We start from the raw sequence: 25,397 nt of genomic DNA on the forward strand, positions 1-25,397 counted from the left end.
TCCACCTCCGATGAGGGGATTAGCGATAAAATCGGCCTTAGCGGGTTGGAATTGGGGTAGTGTGGACGGAATTCGACGTTATTGACCTCCGGGAGCTATCCCACAGTGCTTCATTGTGACCGCTCTGGACAGCACTCTCAACTCAGATGCACTGACCAGGTAGACAGGAAAAGCCCTGCGAACGTTTGAATTTCATTTCCTGTTTGCTCAGCGTGGAGAGCACAGGTGACCACGCAGAGCTCATCAGCACAGGTAACCGTGATTCAGTCCCAGGATCGCAAAAGAGCTCCATCATGGACCGAACGGGAGGTACGGGATCTGCTCGCCATATGGGGAGATGAATCAGTGCTAGCTGAACTCCGTAGCAGTAAACGAAATGGCAAAATATTAGAAAAGGTCTCCAAGGCCATGAAGGACAGAGGCCATAACAGTGACGCACAGCAGTGCCGCGTGAAAATTAAGGAGCTACGGCAAGCCTACCACAAAGCCATAGAAGCAAACGGAAGGTCCGGGGCAGAGCCGCAAACATGCCGCTTCTACGCGGAGCTGCATGCCATTCTAGGGGGTGCAGCCACCACTACCCCAACAGTGTGCTATGACTCCCTCACTGGAGAAACACACAGGGAAGCGGGTTCGGGGTATGAGGAAGATGAGGATGGAGATAATGTAGATAGCTCACAGCAGCAAGGAAGCGGAGAAACCGGTTTCCCCAACAGCCAGGATATGTTTATCACCCTGGACCTGGAACCAGTAACCCCCGACTCACCCAAGGCGTGCTCCCAGACCCTGAGGGCACACGGGACCTCTGGTGAGTGTACCTTTGTAAATATTACACATGGTTTAAAAGCAAGCGTGTTTAATGATTAATGACTAATTTGCCCTGGCAATCGCGGCCAGTACAGCTACTGGAAAAGTCTGTTAACGTGTATGGGGATGGAGCGGAAATCCTCCAGGGACATCTCCAGAAAACTCTCCTTCATGTACTCCCAAAGCCTTTGCAAAAGGTTTCTGGGGAGGGCTGCCTTATCCCATCCGCCATGGTAGGACACTTTACCACGCCAGGCCAGTAACACGTAGTCTGGAATCATTGCATAACAAAGCATGGCAGCGTATGGTCCCGGTGTTTGCTGGCATGCAGACAACATCCATTCCTGATCGCTCTTTGTTATCCTCAGGAGAGTGATATCATTCACGGTCACCTGGTTGAAATGGGGCGATTTTATTAAGGGGACATTCAGAGGTGCCCCTTCCTGCTCTGCTGAACAGAAATATTCCCCGCTGTTAGCCACGCGGTGGGAAGGAGGGTGAAGTGATCATCCCAGAGAATTGGGTGTGGGGGGGGGAGGGGAGTTAGTTGGGTTTGTGCTGCATGTTAACCCGGAAACCGCAGCCCCTCCTTTTACATTGCAAACCCATTTTAAATGGCCAACCCAACGGGTGCTTGGGATGGGAAATGAGAGCGCTACTGTTTGAAACCATTCCCACATGTTAAGAAGGTTAAAAAAGCCAAAAGCCAAAAGACTGTGTCTTACCATGGCTGTCTGCAAGCCGAAATCCTGCCTCCACGCTGAGAGAGCACAGCAGAATGCGTGGAGGCAGTCAATGTCAGACTACAGAAAAGCACAGTATGAACGAGAGGAGAGGTGGCGGGCTGAATCGCGGGATGAACAGAGCAAGTGGTGGGCTGAAGATGATAGGTGGCGTCAGCTTGCAGACAGAAGGCAAGAGTCGGCTGCTAGCTCCGGAAGTCGACGCTAGCCTCGGTACTGTGGACGTGGTCCGCCGACTAGAGCACTTAGAGCATTTTATGTGGGGACACACACAATCGGCTGTATACAACCGATTTCTATAAAACCGGCTTCCATAAATTCGACCTAATTTCGTAGTGTAGACATACCCTGAGACCTTTACTGACATTAAGTAGTACCTGACTCAGCTATTCGTTCCATTGATTCTAATGGCGCTATGATAGAATAAGGCACTCTTCAATGTAAGGGTGGAAGAATCAGGCCCTTAGATAGTCTAGCATGGCTCCTACTAAGTGTGTTATGCTTAGAGCCCTACCAAATTTACGGTCTATTTTGGCCAATTTCACAGTTATAGGATTTTTTAAATCATAAATGTCATGATTTCAGCTATTTAAATCTGAAATTTCACAGTGTTGTAATAGTAGGGGTCCTGACTCAAAAAGGAATTGGGGGGAGTCACAAGGTTATTGTAGCGGAGGTTGCGGTATTGCTACCCTTACTTCTGCGCTGCTGCTGGCAACGGCGCTGTCTTCAGAGGTGGGCAGCTGGAGAGCAGTGACTGTTGGCCGGGAGCCCAGCTCTGAAGGCAGAGCCTCCACCAGCAGAAGTAAGGATGTCATGGTACGGTATTGCCACCCTTACTTTTGCACTGCTGCCTGCAGAGCTGGGCCCTCATCAGCAGCTTCCACTCTCCGCCCGCCCAGCTCTGAAGGCAGCAGCACAGAAGTAAGGGTGGCAATACCGTGACCCCCTTAAAATAACTTTGTGGACCCCCCTGCAACTCTCTTTTGGGTCAGGACCCCCAATTTGAGAAACACTGGTCTCCCCCATGAAATCCCTATAATATAGGGTAAAAGTACACAAAAGATGAGATTTCATGGGAGCGGAGACCAGATTTCATGGTCCATGACACGTTTTTCATGGCTGTGAATTTGACAGGGCCCTAGTTATGCTGTAAAATTTCCTTGGGGGGACTAAAGCTTGCCCTCAGGTTATTGACACAGTTTCCCCAGGTGGAGACACTATTCATTGATTCTAAAATCTGCTAAACCCTGCTGAATGCATGATGCCTGCTGCTCAGAAGGCATGGTCCTCATGACAGATGCAAGTGGGTGGACTCTCTCAGAGGAAGGTGTTATACAAGGAAGAAGCATTTGTAATGTTAGGTGAATGCAGAGTTTATTGCACCTTACGTTTGGAAAATAAGCAGTTAAATTTAAGACCACTCTAGAAAAGTTCACAGAAGGGGTGTTCGCTTTCTTTCTAAGGGCTTGTCTTCACTGAACTGTTGACTCAATGTACAACTTACCAGTAAGTGTTGCCCATAGCTCTACTCCTGTGCGTGCACACAGGTCTCTAGCTCAAACTAAGTGGTGCTTTAAACTCAAGCTAGCGGGCCTGTCTGGGGATGTGGGTTGAAGCCTGAGAGCTGCTGAAATCGGGTTAGTAATGCAGTGGGGACTCACCTACTCTGTGCTGCTAATCCAAACGCTCTGGGCAGCTAACTGGAGAGGCATTAACTTGAGTGTAGAAAATTCTAGCTAACATTGGAGTGAAAAGCCTTACGACAGTGGGTTTGTTGCTACTTCTTACTCCCCCTCTCCAGTACTAGCTTGCATAGCACAAACTTGAATAGGAGCAAATTTAAGAGCAGCAACTCAGTCTGTCTTTCTATACCCTGTTGATTTCAATGAGTTTTTGTTAAAGGTTTTAGATTTGGGCCAACAAACATGCAGCTCTCACATTACATGGTACCAGGGAAATCAAGCTATTCAACCATCTGTTCTTGCACTATGTATCCATCATTTGTTTAGTTCATTTAAAGTTCATTTTAGAGTTATATTCCATCTTAACTATCGTGTGTGCAGTAGTCTATTTAGCTAACTTTGTTTTCTGTGTGCTATGATTTTAAATAACTAAGGCCTGTGCTCTCTACAAAGACAGACAGCTATCTCATGTTCAACTGAGTGCAGATACAGCATGCACACACTGTGCTCTCACATAGAGCTTTTACTTTTGTTCTTTCCTGTTTTCATAATCTGAAATATTATTCAGTACTTTGCCTCTTGCCAGCCAGAGATACAGATAACAATAGGGAAAGTGGAATTGGCTCATGCAAACCATTACTCATGCAAGCAAAATTTATTCATGCAAGTAGCCCTATTGAACTACCTGGGACTATTCAGGGAAATAAGGACTACAAGGGTTAGCCCTAAAAAAGGGGAATTTGGGAACTTCTATGCCGTGTGTTATACAGAAGGTCCGACTATATGATCACAGAGGTCCCTTCTAGCCTAAGGGCATCTCTTCACTAGCCGCAGCGCTTTAATGTGGCTGTGTAGTCCGTGGCACCAGTGCTGGGAGAGAGCTCTCCCAGCGCTATAAAAAAAACCACCTCCACAAGGGGAATAGCTACCAGGGCTGGGAGCGCAGCGCTGGTGCGCTGTCTACATGGCCACTTTACAGCGCTGAAACTTGCAGCGCTCAGGGGGGTATTTTTTTCACACCCCTGAGTGAGAAAGTTGCAGCGCTGTAGAGTGGCAGTGTAGACAAGGCCTTAGAATCTATGAACTATCATGGATCCTCAACCTGGGGTTCTGAACAGTCGTCAGGGGGTTGTGACCACCCTGCCCTTCACATATTGCTAAATAGGAGCTGGGGCACAGCTATATCCAAGCTAGATGGGAGAAGAGTGCTGGGAGGTTCCAGTATGAAAAAGAGTGAGAACTTGGCTACCGAAATCAGGTTGACAATTTAAGGCCAAATGCAGATCTCATACACTGGGATAAAACTGGAGTTATTCCAGCAGAGTTAATATCATCTGGTGCCTTAATCTTTTCACTGTAACTAGAATCCATTTAACACCTCTCCCCAGTAGCTTTCCATCTCAAATTTGCAATATCTGTTCACAGGGAGGAAGAACAATTAAAATACATATCGAAATATGTACAGTGTCTCCATTTACCCAGTACTTGCACTGATTAACCCCCCCCCCCCAAAATATTTATTTTTAATTTGTGAGAGTTTGAAGGTGTGTTTGGAGATCCATTTATAGCAGCAGCCAGATGAGCACAAAATCCCACTCTCAGGTGACATCTTCCAATTTGGGTAGTACCATATGTGACCAAGGTATTAGTATTCATGTTTAGCTGAGCTGATGACACTCGACATGTGCAACATGCATATACTGGATATAATGAAAACTAAGATTATTTTCCCTCTTAGTTTTATCACATTCCATACTGATGGTATCTGCAGCTTGTCAGTAGCCCCAAAAGATAGTGTTAAAGAAAAAATAATGCATCTCCAAAGAATGCCACAATAAGTGTAAGCGTTCACATTTAAGTACATTTAGAATTACCAAACCTTAATTAAACACGCATTGGTCACCACTTGCTTTGGATCTACTATGTCGACCAGGGGCTCCTTCATGGCAACATCTCTAATACAGGTCATGTCGAAGCCATACACATTCTCCCACCCTGTGAATGCAAATGGATGTGTCAAAGGTGAGAAGTAATACAAAATAAATAAATCTTTTGCACTTTGCATAGTTGCTTCTGTTCCAGAATCTCAAAGCATTTCACAACCAATTAGTTAGCTTTCACAGCACCCCTGTTAAATAGATAAGTGGCAAAATCTCCATTTTGCAGATAAGGCACAGGAAGATCAAGGCTCAAAACTTTAAAAGTGGCCTCTTGTTTTGGGTTCCCCAATAACTAAGACACCCAAGATCAGTGGACACTTTTAAAGACTTACTCATTTAAATGAGTTGCCCAAAATCACACAGCAAGTCAGCCAAATTGTTGTGAATAGAACTCAAGAATCCTGGATCCTTGTCCCTTGCTCTGACTTCTAGATAACATTTAATCTCGTAGGCCCTGATCCTGCAAAAACATGAGTAGCCCCTATCGCAGGGGTGGCCAACCTGAGCCTGAGAAGGCGCCAGAATTTAACAATGTACATTGCCAAAGAGCCACAGTAATACATCAGCAGCCCCCCCATCAGGTCCCCCACCCCGCTCCCAGCGCCTCCCGCCCACTGGCAGCCCCGCCAATCAGCACCTCCCCTTCCCTCCCCGCACCTCCCGATCAGCTGTTTCATGGCATGCAGGAGGCTCTGGGCGGGAGGGGAAGGAGTGAGGGCATGGCAGGCTCAGGGGAGGGGGCAGGAAGGGGTGGAGTGGGGGCAAGGCCCGTGGCAGAGCCAGGGGTTGAGCAGTGAGCACCCCCGGCATGCTGGAAAGTCAGCGACTATAGCTCCAGCTCCAGAGTGGGTGCCTATACAAAGAGCCATATATTAACTTCTGAAGAGCCGCATGTGGCTCTGGAGTCACCCCTTGCCCTATCGTGTCAGTGGACTAGTCATGAGAGTAAAGTTATGCATATCTTTAAGTGTTTGGAGGATCAAGACCTTAATGCAAGTACATCATGACAGATTGCCTTCTAAAAAGCTTGCAAGCTGAGTTGAGCTCACTAGGTATTTGAACTGTTCTGATGACTGTTTCAGTAAGTGCCTTTTATCTTGCTGAGTTTCTTTCTTTGAACAAATGATCCCCTAGGGGGAAAGTACATTGGCTCTGCTCTTATCTAGGGGGAAAGTACATTGGCTCTGCTCTTATGGTTGACATTTCTTTGTGAAAAAAATACAAAGAACTGTTACATTTTTGGATTTGTTTTTTAAAACCAAAATCATATTACACTCTCCTGAACCAGATGAGTCAAATTCCATTAAACCACACTGCCCCATTAAAGGTCTAAACTGAAAGTTACAAAAGTCATGTGGGCTGCAGTGTGTGCTGAGTAGAAGAATGGCTGGAAAAGTACTTTGAGCATTTAAAAATATTATTATGCATGAGAACAAGCAAGGTAAATTGACAAACCATGGTAGGGAGCAGATTTGCAAAAGCTTCTCCTCTCAGAGCACAGCAGTTGAGTTCTTGGAATTCCCAGCAGGGTCAGAATTGGCAGCAATAGTAAAAGGTCAGTAAGTACGATTCTAAATTGCAACATATCTGGCAAAGATATATTCTTTGGTAATGGTGTCCTTTGATGGGGCTGTCAACTTGCCCACATTTTTGGGGAGGTGGGGTGACTCCTGAAAATCTTTTTTTTTTACTTTTTCTTTTTCCACCCTCTTGTTATGAAATCTATCCTTACTCACCCAATATTGGTGTGTTTTCTGAAAGCCCCAGCTCCTTGAGTCATGTTATTATAGGAGAATCTCAGCTTTCATTTTAAGTGCCAAGTTTATAGCCCTCATGGTTCCATAAAAAAAAGCTGGAAAATATGAACCCTAAAGGATCACAGATCAGAAAGCAAATACCCCCACTCTCCCCCAAAATAATTATTTTTAAACCAATTTCATGATTTGGGGCAGGGGCATGATTTCTGAGCACCTTCTGAAACACCCATCACTGCATTTGGCATGTGACAGACTCTGGTTCCCATCCCAAGAAGAACAAAGTAATGGGGAGAAATAAAAGTGAAGTGAGATACTAGGGAGGAGTTAGAAATTTAGAGGAGAGAAAATAGTGTGGTGGGAGAAGAGATTCGGACAGAAAGGAGTAAAGAAGACAGAGGGAAAAAACTGATAGTATAAATAGGGAAGAAAGGTGATATCAGAAAAGAAAAATGTTTTGAAGGAAAACAGGCTTTTGGAGGGGGGGGGGGCGGGAGGGGAACCAGACACTTAAAAGGCATGAAAAAACTTACAGACCAATAAATCAGGGGAAAACAAAGACACTGAATATGCCTGAAGAAAAGACATCAAGATATAGAAGGGAAAGTAGAAAACAGGATGGAAAAAGAGGGCAAAAAAGTGGGAGAGTGCATTTTTGGGTGACAGGAAGCATTTTTGTTATTTTACATGAAGTGTCCTTCATACAGCATTTTGTAACTCTGATTTTATGGGATTTTGTCTGCTTCTGCAACCAAAAAAAAATCTGAAAATATTCCTGCCTTTGGACAAGGAGGAGATGACAATCCGCTTTGGATGTTATAGATCTGTAGTTCTCAACCAGGGGTATGTGTAGGATGACCAGGTGTCTAGTTTTCGACCAGAACACCCAGTCGACAAGGGATCCTGGTGGCTCCGGTCAGCATGGCTGACCGGGCTTTTGACTGTCCGGTTAGCAGCGCCGTGCAGCGGGGCTGACAGGCTCCCTGCTAGCCTCCGCGCCGCTCAGCTCCTGGGAAGCAGCCGGCATGTCCAGCTCCTCGGCTTAGGGGCAGCCAGGGGGGTCTGCGTACTGCCTCACACCCCGCCTGCAGGCGCAACTCCCATTAGCAGGGTCAGGGCAGGGGCCGAACTAGCGCGACTCAAGAACGCTCAGCAGGTGGCTGTTGAGGGGTCATGGCGCAGGCCTCTCCCGCTGCTGCCGGCCCACTTCTCCTCCTTGCGCTCCTCCTGTGGCTGGGCTTGAGCTGCAGCACATGCCCTGTGGCGAACCACGGTCGGTCGCCCCATTGCTGGCACCCAGGAGATCGAGGTATGTATCCCCATCTCTGAGTGGTGGGAATGGGGCTGCACCCCCCCGCATCCCGCTCACTGCATCTCTCCTCTGTCCCATCCTGCCCTGCCTCCCAACCCTACCCATCCCAGCCCTGTACCCCTTACAGCACTCTCCCACCCATCTCTCCACCTCCCAGAGCCGCCCCCCATGTCCCTCACACTCCACAGCCCTGCACCTCATTCACCTCCATACATTGCTGCACTCTCATTATGTCCCTTTACACTCCTGTGACCCCCAGGGCATCCAGGGCCGGCTCCAGGGTTTTTGCCGCCCCGAGCGGCGCAAAAAAAAAAAAAAAAAAGCCGCGATCGCGATCTGCGGCGGCAATTTGGCGGGAGGTCCTTCGCTCCGAGCAGGAGTGAGGGACCGTCTGCCGAATTGCCGCCGAATAGCTGGACGCGCCGCCCCTCTCCGGAGTGGCCGCCCCAAGCACCTGCTTGGCAAGCTGGTGCCTGGAGCCAGCCCTGCCCACATCCTCCTGCACCTGTAACCTTCTGCCTCCCTCTGCATCCCCATTCACCCCACATACCCCCCATATCCCTTCCTCTCTCCTTCACTGCTCCTTCTCACCCCCACCCTGCTCTCATCCTTGGTCTCTTTCCTCCCTATCCTCTCTCCTCCACACCCTGCATCTTTCCCCCTCCAGCCCAGCCTCCTCCCTTCCCAACTGAGTGATTTAGGCAGCCCCTGGAAGAGTGGAGTCCTCCCGGGCAATATCATAATCAGAGAGAGAAAATAAAAAGGCAATAAAACCAGACAATAAAACTCAGCCAGCAGCCTGGGGCCCATGCAGAGCAGAGCCCCCTCAGTGCCAGGGGGCCAGCCTATGGTCCCTTCGCTCTGGGGCTCAACCTTCACGCTGGGCACGGCAGCGCTGCAGCCCCTTGGGCAAGAGGCCCGCAGGCATGGGAAGTCTCCTGCAGCTAGGGTGACCAAGTGACAGTGGGAGGGGGGATGGAGTGAGCTGGGGGAGGGGCCTCGGGAAGGGGCAGGGCAGGGAGTTCGGCAGGGGCGGGCAAGGGTGTTTGGTTTTCTGGAATTAGAAAGTTGGCAACCCTAGCTATGTGTACCCCTGGGGGTACATAGAGGTCTTCCAGGGGGTACATCAACCCATCTAGATATTTGCTTAATTATAAAGCAGGCTATATAAAAAGCATTAACAAAGTCAGTACAAACTAAAGTTTCATACAGACAGTGACTTGTTTATACTGCTCTATATGCTATACACTGAAATGTAAGTACAATGTTTATATTCCAATTGATTTATTTTGTAATTATATGGTAAAAATGATAAAATAAGCAATTTTTCAGTAATAGTGTGCTGTGACACTTGTGTTTTTATGTCTGATTTTGTAAGCAAGTAGTTTTTAAGTGAGGTGAAACTTGGGGTATGCAAAACAAATCAGAGTCCAGAAAGGGGTACAGTAGTCTGGAAAGGTTGAGAGTCAGTGCTATAGATCAGTGGGTCTCAAAGCCGGTCTGCCACTTGTTCAGGGAAAGCCCCTGGCAGGCCGGGCCGGTTTGTTTACCTGCCGCGTCCACAGGTTCGGCTAATCGTGGCTCCCACTGGCCGTGGTTTGCTGCTCCAGGCCAATGGGGGCTGCGGGAAGTGGCGCGGGCCGAGGGATGTGCTGGCTGCTGCTTCCCGCAGTCCCCATTGGCCTGGAGCGGTGAACCGCGGCCAGTGGGAGCCGCAATCGGCCGAACCTGCGGACGCGGCAGGTAAACAAACTGGCCCGGCCCACCAGGGGCTTTCCCTGAACAAGCGGCAGACTGGCTTTGAGAACCACTGCTATAGATGACCCTTGTAATGGGCCCAATCCTGAATCCAGTTTGTGGTGCTAATGACTCCCATTGAGCTCAGTGGGAGTATCCTTTGATGGAAGAACAAGGCCCCCCAAGACTGCACTTCAGTCAGAAAAATCAAGACTCTTTTTTTGGAAAGTTGTCAGGTTGTAAGACTGGGATGAAGCCGATAAGGGGGAGTTGTGTGTGTGCATCTGACTGGTAATTGAGCCCACTAGTTCTTTTCCAAGCTCCTATATACCACATGGCCCTAATAAGTAGAGCTGGTTGGAAATTTTCCCATGGAAACTTCTTTTTGCCAGAAAAGGTCTTCACAGTCAAAACAAAAATTTCTGTGAAAAATTTTTAGTAAATGTTGATGCAGTTTTTTTAAAACTTTTATTAAAAACTTTTGTTTTGGTGGGGGGAAAAGTCAACTCACTCTTGCCTTTTTAATTCTCTACCCCGTTTTTTCTCCCCAGTGGAAATATTTTTTTTAATTAAAATTATGGTTTTCTCCATCAAAATGAAATGAAAAATTATGTTTAGAAACTTTTTTCATAAATAAATTCTCAGAAAATTTTGGACAAATTAAATTCATTTTTCAAAAATGTGAAATATATATTTTTTTGACCAGCTGTATCAATAAACTTTCACACTTACAGTGGTTGCCACTTGTAAAGATTTTAAGCTCCTTTGCAAACTGTTAATGTTACAGTTGTACTCACTGTGCTGAGAATAGGGAAATATATTTGCTTTCCACAACGAACGCTCTGTATAACTTTTCATGAGTGATGTACCCAGATACTTGGATGCTAATATTTAAACTGCATTGTTAAATCTATTCACCTTAATTTGGGTTGTTGCTGATTATGTACTGTATGTATCTTCTGACTTTTAAAATCCAACTTTGTATTTGTGGATAATCTAAGCACTATATCCAGATGTACAGACACTCTTTTCTTAACCTGTGTATTTATTATATAATTTTTTAACATGAGCTTTAATAAAAATTTTAAATTTCACCTGAGTGCTGCCTCTAGGCTACCATGACACTGCATACCTCTAGGCAGTCAAAAGTGTAGATTTTTATGGTAATTGCTCTAGATAGCACAATGGAGTGATGTAGTTTTTTAAAAAATCCCAGACTCTAAAATCCAGGAAGTTCATATTTAGGGAAGATTACTGGTGGTTGTTGTTTTTTTGGAGGAGGGGGGCAACAATCAGACATTCAACTGACAATGTTCTATACATGTTTTCCCCCTCCTACTTAATACAGTGTTCCATACTAATGAATGTTTCTTTGTGTTCATCTGGATACTGTATTTGTGACCTAGTGCCCACACTCCGTTAACTTTCTCGGCAGCTTCTCTTATAGCAAGACTTTGCCAGAGGGGAGCTTGCAGCAGTGTGGCAGGATTGTTGTTCTCCGCAGGTGCAACTAAACACTGGATGATGTAAAACAAATACAGGACGAAGAATGACACCCCACCACCTTCCCCCTGCAAAAAATAGATTGAAATTCAAGGAGTGAGAGCTATGGGCTTGATGGAATGTGACAATAAAATCAGGGGCATGTTGTTATATAAACACCAGGAGCTTGCTTCTCATCTCACTGACACAAGTCTAATTCAAGAGCAATTCAATTTAGTTCAATTGGACTGATTCTGATCTCACACCTGGTTTACACTGGTGTCATTCCATTGATTTCAGTGCAGTTTCTCTTGATCTATATCAGTTTAAGGGAGACCAGAATCAGGCTACAATAAAGATGTGCTTATGCAAAATGCTAATATCAGCAGGGGCAGTATGTATTTTCACAGCCGCTGAGACTGATAAAACACCTAGCAAGCAATAGCTTTAACTTTTGGCCATATGCTCAATTGGTGTAAATCAGTGATTCTCATACTTTTGTATTGGTGACCCCTTTCACATAGCAAGCCTTTGAGTGCGACCCCCCCCCTTATAAATTAAAAACACTTTTTAATATATTTAACACCTTTATAAATGCTGGAGGAAAGAGGGGTTTGGGATGGAGGCTGACAGCTTGTGACCCCCCACATATTAACCTAACGACCCCTTGAGGGGTCTCAACCCCCAGTTTGAGAATCCCTGGTGTAAATCATCCTAACTCCATTTAGTTTGATTTAATTTGATTTAGTTGGTGTGGATCCTGCTTTGAGCAGGGAATTGAACTAGATGATCTCCTGAGGTCTCTTCCAACCCTAATATTCTATGATTCCACTGAAGTCAACAGAGCTATGTTGATTTACACACCTGAAGTTCCAGCCTATTAAAACGAATAGTAATTCTTAAATGGCAGTGCATTTTCTCATTATTTCATGCAGTTTGCAAATAACATACCAAGTGTAAGAAAGCCACCTGAGGGTTTTGTCTTATCTAACCTCACACTAGTCTAAATCAAGAGTAACTCCAGTAAAGTCACACTGGTGTAAAATTAAGATAAGTGAGAGGAGAATCATGCCCAATGTATCTATTATGAACAGTCCACAAGGCTACTCTGTAACAATGTGAATGAGGAAATAAAAATATTTTCATGGAGCTGATCACACAGGAGGAATGTATTAGACTTGTACTTACAGTGAATTTTGAAGTCCTTGTACTGTCGGTCTTCAATTGCTACCACGTACAAAGCGGCCCGGTCTGGAAACATAAGCCCTCCAGGTTTCTGTTGATGAATTGTGGGGAAATGGATCTCGTAATCTATTCACCTGACAAAGACATCACATTTTGAACTGCACATACAAAAACCAGACAAGCACCCTCCGCATGCCTTTATTGTTCTCCTTCAGATTTTTCACATCGGCTTTTAATATCTCAGGGATTCTTGCACCCTGCGGCAATGTTGTTAGATAAATAGAGTCTATCAGACTTGTACCAGCTGTCACTCAAAAGCAAAGCTTACTTTTAAAATGAAAGGTTTCCCAGTTTACTGAGCTCCCCATGCTAATCTTTCTATTAAAGCCTAAGAAAGGGCACTTTAACATAACTGTGTCTTTTTGATGCTGGTGGTAGTAGAAGGGGAGGGCTTGCAACTGGAAAATAAATGACCAGACCTCCAGCAAGGAGTATGACATGCAGAGCACCTACCAGCCACTTGTCTCGTGCAAAGATGACTGTGTTTAGCATTGACTCATAGAAAAGACAGTAACCCATCCATTCACTGATGATGATGTCTACTTTATCCTCAGGCAGTTCAACTTCTTCCACTTTACCTTTAAATATTGTGATTACTGAAAAAAGAATCCAAAAGAAATATGTTTCACATAATAAAAGCCTGACTAAAAGTACCTCACTGGTGAATGTCATTCTACCCCTGCTTTTCATTTTGATTTAAATATATGGACCTGATTCTCCTCTCTCTGCAGCGTAGATCAGGAGTGACTCCACTCAAGTTCATGAAGTTACACCAGTAAGGAAAAAAACAGTATACGGGAGAAGTGGATCAGGCCCATGCAGTATCTAATAAACAGAGAATCATTAGGGTATGTCTATGGTGCACACTCCTTTCGTCAGCATGTAGAGTACATACGCTATGTCCTGTGTCTCCCTCCCCCCCCCCCGTCCCCCAGCATGGGTATAATTGCCATTACCAGTGTAGATGGTGTGAGGCTCTACTTAGGCAAGTAGAGTAAAGACATGCCAGACCCTTATTTTATGCATCTACATGGGTCTTTCTACATGCCCAAGCAGTGCCTTTCCCTGTTTTTAGCCATGTAGTGTCCTGCTGCAGGAGCCTGCTTTTCCCCACCACAGGCAGCTGCTGAAGCCTTTCCCTGCCACAGGGAGCTACACACCATCGTGTGGATACAGCCTGCTTTTCACTATGGCATGTAGCCACATGTTACGGTGTGCAGTGTAGATATACCCTTAGTAGCAATATAAAGGGACGTTGTCAAGATAAACAACATATATTAAAAAAAACATTCCTTACCTGTTCCATCATCTTCGATTACCAGCCCTTTGGAAGCTGGCATATGTCTACGTCTTCAGTAGTGGGATATAAAGAATTCATCCAAAACCCTGAATACACCCAACCTCAGGCTGTGTTTGGTTTCTAGTACTATTTGCCAACTCATCAGCCCAAGTCCATCAACATTCATGGAGCTAGGAGCTGTCTGATCTCACACTGGTTTTGCATGTGTTTATCTTCATTGACTTCAATGGAGTTACTCCTGATTTACATTGGTGCATGTAAATGAGATCTACATTGGGCATGTTGCAGTTTACACAGTTCTAGACCCACCCCCACTATCCTGCCCTCTCTCTGACAAGCACATTTCCTTGCCCCAACCTCAGTCTGTCTCTAGCTGCCTCTTTCCAGACCTATTCCCAGCTCTGTCATAAGGGTTTCTGGAAGCACAAGATGTTTTCCACCCCCATCTAGGGTGACCAGACAGCAAATGTGAAAAATCGGGACAGGGAGTGGGGGGTAATAGGAGCCTATGTAAGAAAAAGACCCAAAAATCGGGACTGTCCCTATAAAATCCCTATAAAATCGGGACATCTGGTCACCCAAAGATGGAAGATGGGTGTTCCATCTTTGAAAATGCTAGTATGTCCCTCAATGCCACTCCCAAATTCACCAAGGTCTTCAAGCTAGTAGGCAAGAACTGGTTCAAAACTCCATCTCCCCAAAGCAGCAGAAATGGGCAAACAGTCCCACTCCTGGTATAGCAATTGTTACACTAAACTCGGGATTAGAGACAGACACCTCTAACATCTTACTTCAATAGCTAGAGAACTGTCTTGGATTCCATGCAGCTATGTGCTAGGGATTATGGGCCAATTCAGCTGGTATAAAAATGTTAGGAAATTCAAGCCATTTAATAAGATGTTTCCTCACTTCTCAGCCCCAGGATTCTAAGGGTTAAACTGGAAAATATTTCTATGAGACAATTCTAATTTACTTTTTGCTTTTTATGTTGTTTTTAATTTCTTTGCTTGTCACCTGACCTTGAACAGTGAAATTTTGACTTGTTAGTTTCACTTCCTGGTCCTCAAAAACAAGAACAACCTGTTGCATTTGGGTTTATAATGTTGCAGAAGACAGTTTAAATTTCAATTAAAGTATTTTCATTGAAAAAATGTTGTAATTTCAAATAAACCTTAGTCCATTTTATCCTGGGCTCATGTAATTTTGAGCTATTTTCACAAACATCTGTCTTTTTATGTGCTGATGCACCATTGTGCATAGGGCAAAGTATAGAGAGCAAGGACAATATTCAGCCTTAAGTACAAAACAATGACTGAAGTTTAACAGCAATTTTAGGAACTGGAAATTCTTCAGATCACATCTAATCTGATTTCTTTATGAATGGTGTATACTTTTCCAGAATGGCTTGTTATCTGTCTATTTTGGACCCTCTTTCTCTATCCTGACCTCAGTTTTCTTCTTTTACCTTCCCTAACAGATGTTTTTCAGATTTCAAGTTTGAGAAAATATAGGGGAAAAGACTCTTGTATTGAAGATTCCTTAAAGTTTAGCTGGAATTAATTGAGCTGATTCTACTTTTTTAACGACATCTTTTCTGTCGCATCTCTAATTTCTGTTCTTTATGCCTGCAGAAATGAGTTCCGGGAAGAAACAGATCTTCTGTTTTTTTACACAAATTCTTTCTTATATCTAGCAACTTCCAAGAAGAACCTATTTGTGATTTCTGATGCCAACAAAAGAAATGATAAAAATCCATCTAGGTTTCAGTCACTGAAGTGTAATTTTATTTTTAAACACAGACTAGCAACCCCATTTCATTCTGGCCTTGTCCACACTATGGTGGACAACCATAGTATGAGCTGGGGGTTAAGTTGAACAATTTACAGGGAAAAAGAGGTTCCACAAACGAGATGGGAATTAATCCTGACATCCTAATGACTCTCATACTGAGACAACATATCTGATTTTTCTGTCATTCAACCCGTGTTTCTGGAATAATAATGCTTTCAATTACATCTTCAATCTGTGCAGCCATCCCTGACATAGGTACATTTTGTAGCTTTAATTCTTTTTGTAGCATGCATTGTTCCTCTCTGTCTATCCTTATATCCATGACTGGTAGACATTATTAGCTCTTGCTTTCCTGGTAAGTTGAGAAGGGGTGTGAAGTATCAAGGAAAAAGATTTATTCATACATGCCATCTTCTTTGTCATGTCCCCTCCATGACTGGGCTCTCCACAGGCTGAAAAGTGAGTCGTTGAGTCCATTGATAAAATGGAAAGCCCCAGGACAAAGAATTCTGTTTTCTTGAACTTTGATGTAATTTCTGGCTTTTTGTTTTTTTAATTCCCAACTCCAGGGGTCAGCACAAGGGGCTTTTCCCAAAGATTTTAATACCTCATCATTCCTATTAATGCCTCAGTTTTTAAAACAGGTTGTTTGAAGCATGGGTTGGAAAGCAGCAGCTGGGAGTCAGGTCAAGGAGGGTAGATGGTCAGGAAACTCTAGAAAGAAAGGCAAGCCAGACCCAAGGAAGGTGATAGAGAGCAGGTGTCCAGGGAGAGAGGAGGAGAGAACAGGCAGTGAGTGCGGACTGAGATGAGTTTCAGAGAGTTGCAAGAGGTCAGGCAGCTAGGAAAGGGTTGAGTCTCATGACAGTGGGAAAGCAAAGGATCAGCAGTCCTTTATTGTATGATTATTTAATGTCATTTTGACACCTCCAGCAAGTGCTGCTCCATAAAGTTCTTTTTAACAATTGCAGGTTTAACGTCTCTAACTACACAAGGTGGGAGCCCCCTTGCTTTGTTTATTTACGTCTGAGGGAAAAATTGCAAGTTACAAAACCAGCTTTGTTTCTTAAGCCTTGTCTTCGGTGATGGAAATGTTAAGGATGTTACAGCAAAATGTTCTCGGCTTACTTACAAAACTCTGAGCTTTGTTAACTCACTTTCCCCCACCAAAGAGAAATACAGACAAACATGGATGAAAAAAGAAAACATGAAAAAGGAAAAGAGGATACTCCCTCTTCTGGTGAGGTAGCAGGTAGTTAAGAAAATATACTGTAAATGGTAAAGCAGGGTCACTTGAATTGGACTTAATTAGAATTGGTCAAAAATGTTCACGCAAAAGTTTTTTTTCATCTCCAAATGAGCTTTTTTTTTAAAAAACCCACACACATCCTGTTGACTTTTTTGATTGATCTTGCTTTTTCCAATATTTTTCATGTCATTTTAGTTGAAATTATTATTGAAAAAATTATAAAACATTATTGACATGATCATTAGAATATTTTGTTTACTCAGAACCTATTTTTCAGTAAATGAAAAATTTTCATAATCGTTTTGTTTTCTATAAAAGATTGGTTAACAAAAGCCAGGACAAGTTTTTAAAAATTGATCCATTTAAAACCCAGAAGAAAGAAAACAACTTCAATATTTGACTGGCCCATTTGTGGTCAGGTTAGAAAGGCTTGATTGGAGTTGTCGTTCCATTGTTAGACAAAGTTTTCTACCCCAGAAAAATGAGCAGGCAAAATGAAATCTTGGACCTGCTAAGGTATGTTGGTAAAATCCTGGCCCCATTGAAATGAACTGGAGTTTTGCCATTGACTTCAGTGGAGCCAGGATTTCACTCTTAACGTTCAGTAGGTTGGACACCCATAAGCTGGAATGGAAAATAAAGAAAAGAACAGACACAAAACAAAAGCAAGGACAAGAAAAGCGCCTTCTGAGTTCATCTTGGGTTTTATAATTCTCCATTCTTGGAAAACTACTAGCCTGTTCACAGCCATCCTTTCAGAATTTTCCAATAGCTCTTAGTTCAAAATCAAGGAAACTTGAACAAACTCAAAACAAATGAGAGCCCAATTCTCAAAACAAAGTTCAGACAAGTTCCCAGCATGCAATGGGTAGTTCTTAGCATGACTCTGGTTAAATGATGTAATTGTTAAGGCAACAATTCATAGTGCATAGCCTTAAAACTATTAAAATCTCTCTCTTGGAAGTAGGACCAGAGGTAATTGTTAAGGAACAGGAAAGAGGAACTGAGAACATGCATCCTTAAGCTTAAATGACCAGATAAATCCATACCACCATCTCTTACAGACATACAGCCTGACTGTGATCTCACATCAGCTTTGCAGTGGTACAGCTCCTTTGGCTTCAGTGGATCTACTCCACATGTGCATTGGTGGGACTGCAATAACTTTCAAAGTATTATTCCATCTTCACACTGAGGAGAATCAGGTCCATTTTCTTTAAAAATCCTGGACATCTCACTCAGCAGAGAGAGGTAATTTTATCTCCATGGAACACAAACATAAAAGTCTGCACAAACACCTGCCCTGCTTTCCAAAATCATCTGCTTCTTGACAGACTCTTTCACAACACATTGGCACCTCACTCAGAATCTGCTAGCAGTTTTGGACTTGGCTGCCTTTCCCCAGCTATCTACAGTGGCTGTTTTGAAAAACATTTCTGTCAGGTGTTTTGTCAGCAGCACATTAGTTTCAAGGAGCTGAGAAGGTTATTAAGTTCGGAGTGGCTGAAGACCTAACTTGCAGACTGCAGGGTGAGCACACAGTGAAGCTTGTTAAATTGCTGGCAAGTCACCGAAAGAGGGGGGGGAGGGGAAATCACATCACCTGGATCAACAAAGAATAATAGTAGGCCAGATCATCCCCTCCTGCAGTAAAACTCTGCTAAGGGGGGAAGAAATTCCATTCCGGGGATGAGGTAGCTCCATCTGAATAAAGACCCAGACCCTGTATCTCCACACCAATGTGAATAAAGAGTAGTGTCAGTGAGATTCATTCATGTACATTAGTGGAAAACCAATGAGCTCAAAATGAGGGCCAACAGAGCTTGATTCTTCTGCTTACACTGAGAGGGGAAGAAGAGTGGGTTGTAGCAAGGAAAGCAGTTAACAGGAGTGTTTAAAATAAAGCAGAGCCCCTTCTTTATCTTACATTCTCTTTTTAGTTGCTTTTCCAGTTACAACCTCTCCTCAACACACACAGACTCACACACTTATTCTACACCTTTAGAGTTGTTGTGCAAAATGGGTGCAACACTTTGAATGCAAAATCAATGCAAGTGACACTGCTTTACCATTTACAGTGTATTTTCTTAACTACCTTCACAATGTGCAACTTGCACCATATAAGTCATACCCCATAGCAGCAAAAGTGCAAGGATTATGTTTTGCTGATACAAAGCATTTAAGGTTCAGTTATTTGAGTTTTAATATAAAAAATGTACATGGATCATACCTAGTTAAGGGCACAGTTATATATTCACTGAATGATTCTGACATCATGTATGCATGGTCCCTCCACTTTTATCTGTATGGGCCATTGCATTTGGCCCACAGACTTCCCTGGGAACAGCACTCACATCAGCTCTGAATATGGTCCACGATTTGCAATTTATACTCATTTACTCTGGTAGCAAGTTCTCTGTCATTTTTTCCATCAGCACAGGCTGAACTCTAAATCTTATGAAATAATTAGGCAATGCTTGTTTGAAAAAGGATCAAACAACCCTTGACTCATGTTAAAAATGTTTCAAAAGTGTTTTGATTATGCAGAAATACATATTAGGTGTATATTCTATTTGCCTTCATTTAAGTTACATCCCACCTAAGCTTTCAATTTAATATACCTGCCTCCAAGTACAGTGAGTTATACAAACCAGATTGGAACAACCTACGCATTCTTTCCCACTGACGCTTCTAATTCAAAGGTGTACTCCTCTCTAAATACTCGCTCGCTTTCTTTTTTAACCAAGAATGGAAATAGAGGGGGTGAGGTGAATCACAGAAGCTAATTGAATTTGCAGCACCACATGGATTAAGTAACCCATTTGGTTTGAATATGCCTAACTACAGCAAAATCCAGCCTTGATCTGTTTGTTGTGTTATCATAATATCAAGTATGCATAAAGTAATATAAGTGCTTCATTTTACTTCTGTGGAAGGACACAAGTATGCTCTGATTCTCCTCTCACTCTCACAGGTGAAAACCAGGAGTAACTTATCAAAGTCAATGGAATTGCACCATGATAATATTGGTGTAAATGAGAGCATATATTTTACTTACAGTAATGCTAAAGGTGATCTAGATCTGGTTGCATTATTTGTGACAAATAATCAGCTCCCTTTATAATTAGCAAATTATTCACAAGTGTGTCCTGACTTTCTCCAGAAATATTCATTATTTGTAAGTTTTCTTCCAAATAGTTTGGACAAATAATTTTTCAAACTATGGGTTGTTTGCAAACTGTTCCCTTTGCTACAATACACCCTTCGTGTTTTGTGATAGTTACTGAAGTGAGATGGCACTGGGTCTGTTCCCTGGCTGGACAATTGAAATGTTTGACACAGGAGAATAAAAAAATGTAGTGATTAGAGATGAATGCACTTTCCAATATTAATTTTTAGACAAATCATTATCTGTGCTAAAATGTGTGAAACTTTTAGGATTCACAGAAACTTTCCTAAACACCTAGCACTAGTACAAATACTTCTGCATACCAAATAATAGAAACCCATTAATCTTAGCAAACAGAACTCAAAGTTTCCATTCACAACAATTATCCGAAATCATGCGGGGTGGGAGATTACTGTTTGACCAGCATTAAGTTGAACTATGTGATACTAAAGTTGTGTGTTAGATGATTTGGAAAACTTGGCATTGGAAACTAGGTTCTGAAATATGAGTTTGCCTGAATTTTTTTTATGTGGATGCATCATTTTGGGTAACAATGAAGCCAACACAAGCTTAATGTCCCACTTAAACTCTATTTTAAAATTTAAATGAAGCACAGAGGTGAATTTCATACTTCCAGAATATGATTGCTACAATCATCACTTTCGTCAACACTCAGGTACCCTACTTCTATCACATGTCAAAACGGTCCTGATGATTCCTTTGGGGTGAATTTTAGCACTGTTGACAGCTGCCAGAATGACAGGCCAGGAGACTGAAAATTTATACACACACACACACACACACACACACACACGGCATAGTGTGGGGGAAGCTTGCACTGCCACTAGCTATGTTTTACCTAGTTTTTGGTAAACAGCTGTCAGTTCAGCTCCTTTCACTGGCTCTAGTCTAAATTAGGGTGACCAGATGTCCCGATTTTATAGGGACAGTCCCGATTTTTGGGTCTTTTCCTTATATAGGCTCCTATTACCCCCCATCCCCTGTCCTGATTTTTCACACTTGCTGTCTGGTCACCCTAAGTCTAAATTAACTTTAAAAGATTTTTTTTAAATGTAAAGGTTCTATGAGTTTTAGGAGAGGAGAACAGGATCCTTGGAGTCAGGGCTTGCTCTCATTTATACCAGTGTAATGTGGAGATATTCCATTAATTTCATTGGAGTGACTCCAGATTTACATTGTGCAACCGAGAGTAGACTATGGCCCTTGGACTCTCTAGAGAATGGTGTGTCTTGGTAAACAAGGAAAGAGGGGTTTACTCTGCGTTTTACACTGGTGTGAACTAATTGATGTCAGTGGTGTTACTCTTGATTTCCACCTATGTTAGTGACAGCACAATGAGGCCAAAATTATTCATTATGGAGGATCATAGATTCAGAGAGGTTAGAGATGGATCTATCTGGAAAAAAGATAATTTGCCCAGTCATTGAACCCCATAGAGAAGGCTTGTAGGAGTCCTGTTTCATTATCAGATTTCTGTACATAACACTAGAAATAGCTCTCAATCAATATCCCAGATCTCAGAGCTGAACACCTCCCAAGCATCGAATGTGTTTGAAATTGGAACCAAGTCCTAGATTAGAATATTTCAGATAGCCCCCATCTTTATATAAGAACATAAGAATGGCCATACTGGGTCAGATCAAAGGTCCATCTAGCCCAATATCCTGTCTTCTGACAGTGGCCAGTGCCAGGTACCCCAGAGGGAAGGAACAGAACAGGTAATCATCAAGTGATCCATCCCCTGTCGCCTATTCCCAGCTTCTGGCAAACAGAGGCTAGGGACACCATCCCAGCCCATCCTAGCTAATAGCCATTGATGGACCTATCCTCCATGAATGTATCTAGTTCTTTTTTGAATCCTCTTATCATCTTGGCCTTCACAACATCCTCTGGCAAGGAGTTCCACAGGTTGACTGCGCATAGTGTAGAAAAATACTTCCTTTTGTTTGTTTTAAACCTGCTGCCTATTAATTTCTGCCTATTAATTTCATTTGGCGACCCCTTTAATAAGTTGAACAACCTCCCCCCCCCCACAGATCTAAACACCCACGAACACGTTGAAATCTATGTCCAAATTTTTGCACCTTGAGTCTTCATACTAGAGACGAAACAGCTAGAATGAATATAAAGGGGATTCTTCACTGAGGCTACTGGACACAGACAGACCCTGTGGTTCTCTCTAGTTCTATAGCTCCCAGACTGTCCGGTTTAGTTTCACCACTCACAGCTCCCTAAATGTCGGTCTAGATTAAGCAGTCATGGAAGGTATTGCTGACTACATGGCAGAGACTACTGCAGCTGCTTTTAATAGTTAAAAAAATAGCCTTGCAGTCCTTTCTCTGGCAAAACTATAGTTCCAGTCAATGAGAGTTTTACTGGAGAGAAGACCGGTTGACAGAGAAGAGAGTACACTGCCAACAGGGTATTCTCTGGGTATGTCTTCACTGGAGAGTTAGCCCGGGATCTAACATGGGTGTTTACCCTAACTCCCTGCAGTCCACACAGAACCTCTTACCCAGGCTTGAGGGTGCTTTAAACCCAGGTTAGCATACACTGCTGGGCTTGAGCTTGTGTTTCTCCTCAGCCCAGGCTGGCAACCCATCCACATTGCAGTGAGGACACAGGCTAATCAAGTCCTCCACTGCACTCCCACAATTTCACCTCGGCCATATTTTCTTGCTCTCTACCTCCTTCCTTCTTCTGCACCGGAAGTCACCTACACTAGCTCCGCATTTAAACCCCAAGTTGCCTGTTACAGTTCTGCTGGGCTTCCACAGATTTGAATAGACATGCCGTGTGAGAAATCATCCCCCCAGAGTGCTGTCTGTTGGCCAGAAGCTGACCGCAGCAGCTTAGCCACTGCAGCTTAGCAGCAGCTGGCAGCAGCACAGCTTAGTACAGGGCTAAGAGCCACAGGATGTCCTGCCAAAAGCCTACCCCTGCACAGGGGCACTTAGTACAGCACCAGGGTGGATTCAGCGACATGGGTCTGGCACAGGGTAGGGATCTGCACTAGGGAACGTTCTACCAGGGCTGGCCTAGCCCTGGCTCACCCTGCAATGAAGACATACCTTCCATGAGCGACCCCTTGATTCTTGAACTTGTTCCCAACCCCAGTTTGAAAAAGCCTCTGTAAAGGTTACCTACTTGCTGTGGATTGAGGGATCACCGAAGGTAGCGTTTGGGGTCTATTTTGCTACATCGAATCACCAGCTAGTTAGGTTCATTTACTTTCACTGCATATAAGCACTGATGTGCTCCTGGGTGATTATTCCAGGGTGGATTGTGATTCTCAGTAATTGTCCAGGTGCCTAGAGCTGTAAATAGGGATTTTTTTGTTTTCTATTTATATCGATATAAATAAATCATCAGCTGTATGTACCAAACCATCAATTACATGTAAACTACACAACAGAAATCAATCAGAGAGCGCAGGCCCCAGTCTGCCACCATTTTTCACAGAAACTATTCTTAGATGTCTTACTGTTATCCAAGTGGTTCGCCTTGATAATTTTTTCCGAGTAGTCAGATATACTGGAGCATTCAATCTAAAGAAGAACAGGACAAAGGAGAGCTTTGTGTTAAAGACTTCAGACATACTGAACAGAAATAAAATCTATTGAACACAGCAGAATCTGTACGAAACATGCACCATAGACAGCAGATAAATCAAAGCTTTATCTGCAGTCCCACCGTGGAGAGGGTGATATCTTAGCATGAAAACTGTGAAGTGTGTGTATTGTATGTGAAACTTTCTCTAAACCCATGTGAAAATATGAAAGAAAGAGGTCATGTGTAATAGACTGCATAGCACACATAATAATACCTTAATTTATCCCAATTACTTCAGAATCTGTTGGAAAATCTGTTACGTTCCTCCACCACCACCCCAAAAAAGCCAATCATTAAAAGAACTCAAGAGAAAGAATAGCATGTTGCAAAATTTCCAAACACAGTTGAAAAAATATGCTTCCAAACTGTTCAAGTTGTATCTACATCCAAACCATGTCAGTACTTGTCTGTTTCGAAAAGCAATTATTCATCAGTTCCATTATTTACCTACTTTGATAACAATGTGTACCATTGAAAGGGAATTCCGAAATTCACATATACTAAATTACTGGTATATTTTATGTACTTTTAAAACAACCTTCAGAATTCTTATGCCTCCAGGGCCACCGTCTAGCGCTCTCTTGTGTCCTATATCAAATGCTGTGCTGCTTCCCACATCTATTTTGGAGACTCACAGTCAGATTCTGCTCTCACAGGGGTTTTACATCCATGTGACTCCATTGGACCTGATTATCCTCTCATTAACATCTGTGTATTTCAGCATAAAACTGGAGACTCAAAGCCATTGACTTCAGCAGAGTTACTTCTGTAATGTGAAGGAGGTCTAAACAAGTCCTTCAGTTATTCCTTCCTGGCTTGAAAAATGTACAGACTACATCTTCAATAGCACCTGATCTATTCTGGACACACCTGAGGAGATGTGGAGCATAAGTGCCTTTCCATCTTTTTTTCTATTCTCCATAGTGGCTTTCCATCATCTCTCAACCCCATTTCCCAATCCGGGCAGCCAGGAGCCAGTTAGGCCCTTGGCACAAGTTACCACAACCACAGAGGTGGTTCCATTTATCTAGGATCAGTGGAGCACAGCACACTTTGGTCACATCCCCTGCAGCCCACCAATATGCCCCTATGCTGTAGGAGTGGAGGCTGGCTTTAAACCACCCCAGCATTCGCCTATGCAAAGGGAATGCCCAGCTGTCCCCTTGTGCTACCTGATCAGCACAAAGAGTACGGCGGGTAGCGATCGATTTATCGGGGATCGATATATCGCGTCTCGTTAAGATGCGATATATCGATCCCCGAACGCGCTCCCCGTCGACTCTGGAACTCCACCAGAGCGAGCGGCGGTAGCGGAGTCGATGGGGGAGCCGTGGCCGTCGATCCCACGCCGTGAGGACCCAAGGTAAATCGATCTAAGATACTTCAACTTCAGCTACGCTATTCACGTAGCTGAAGTTGCGTATCTTAGATCGATTCCTCCCCCCCCCCCCCACCCACCCCCAGTGTAGACCAGCCCTTTTGGAAGTAGGAATTGTTTTTTACAAATCACACTGTCTTCCTTCCATATTGGAATGATGCTGAATCAGATC

General features: G+C 43.6%; 1 protein-coding gene across 1 annotated transcript in view; it reads right to left on the minus strand.

Moving 5' to 3' along the window:
* The window catches only part of PRMT8 (protein arginine methyltransferase 8), a 103,035-nt gene that overhangs the window by 14,929 nt on the left and 62,709 nt on the right, over positions 1-25,397 (minus strand). The window contains exons 4-7 of the mRNA XM_065402831.1: positions 23,720-23,783; positions 13,159-13,301; positions 12,649-12,736; positions 5,115-5,230 (exon numbers count right to left, since the gene is read on the minus strand). Of these exons, the coding sequence (XP_065258903.1) occupies positions 5,115-5,230; positions 12,649-12,736; positions 13,159-13,301; positions 23,720-23,783 (411 nt within the window). The remainder of the gene's footprint in view (positions 1-5,114; positions 5,231-12,648; positions 12,737-13,158; positions 13,302-23,719; positions 23,784-25,397) is intronic.

The sequence above is a fragment of the Emys orbicularis genome, chromosome 1, assembly GCF_028017835.1.
Source record: "Emys orbicularis isolate rEmyOrb1 chromosome 1, rEmyOrb1.hap1, whole genome shotgun sequence".
In the NCBI taxonomy this organism is placed as follows: Eukaryota; Metazoa; Chordata; order Testudines; family Emydidae; genus Emys; species Emys orbicularis.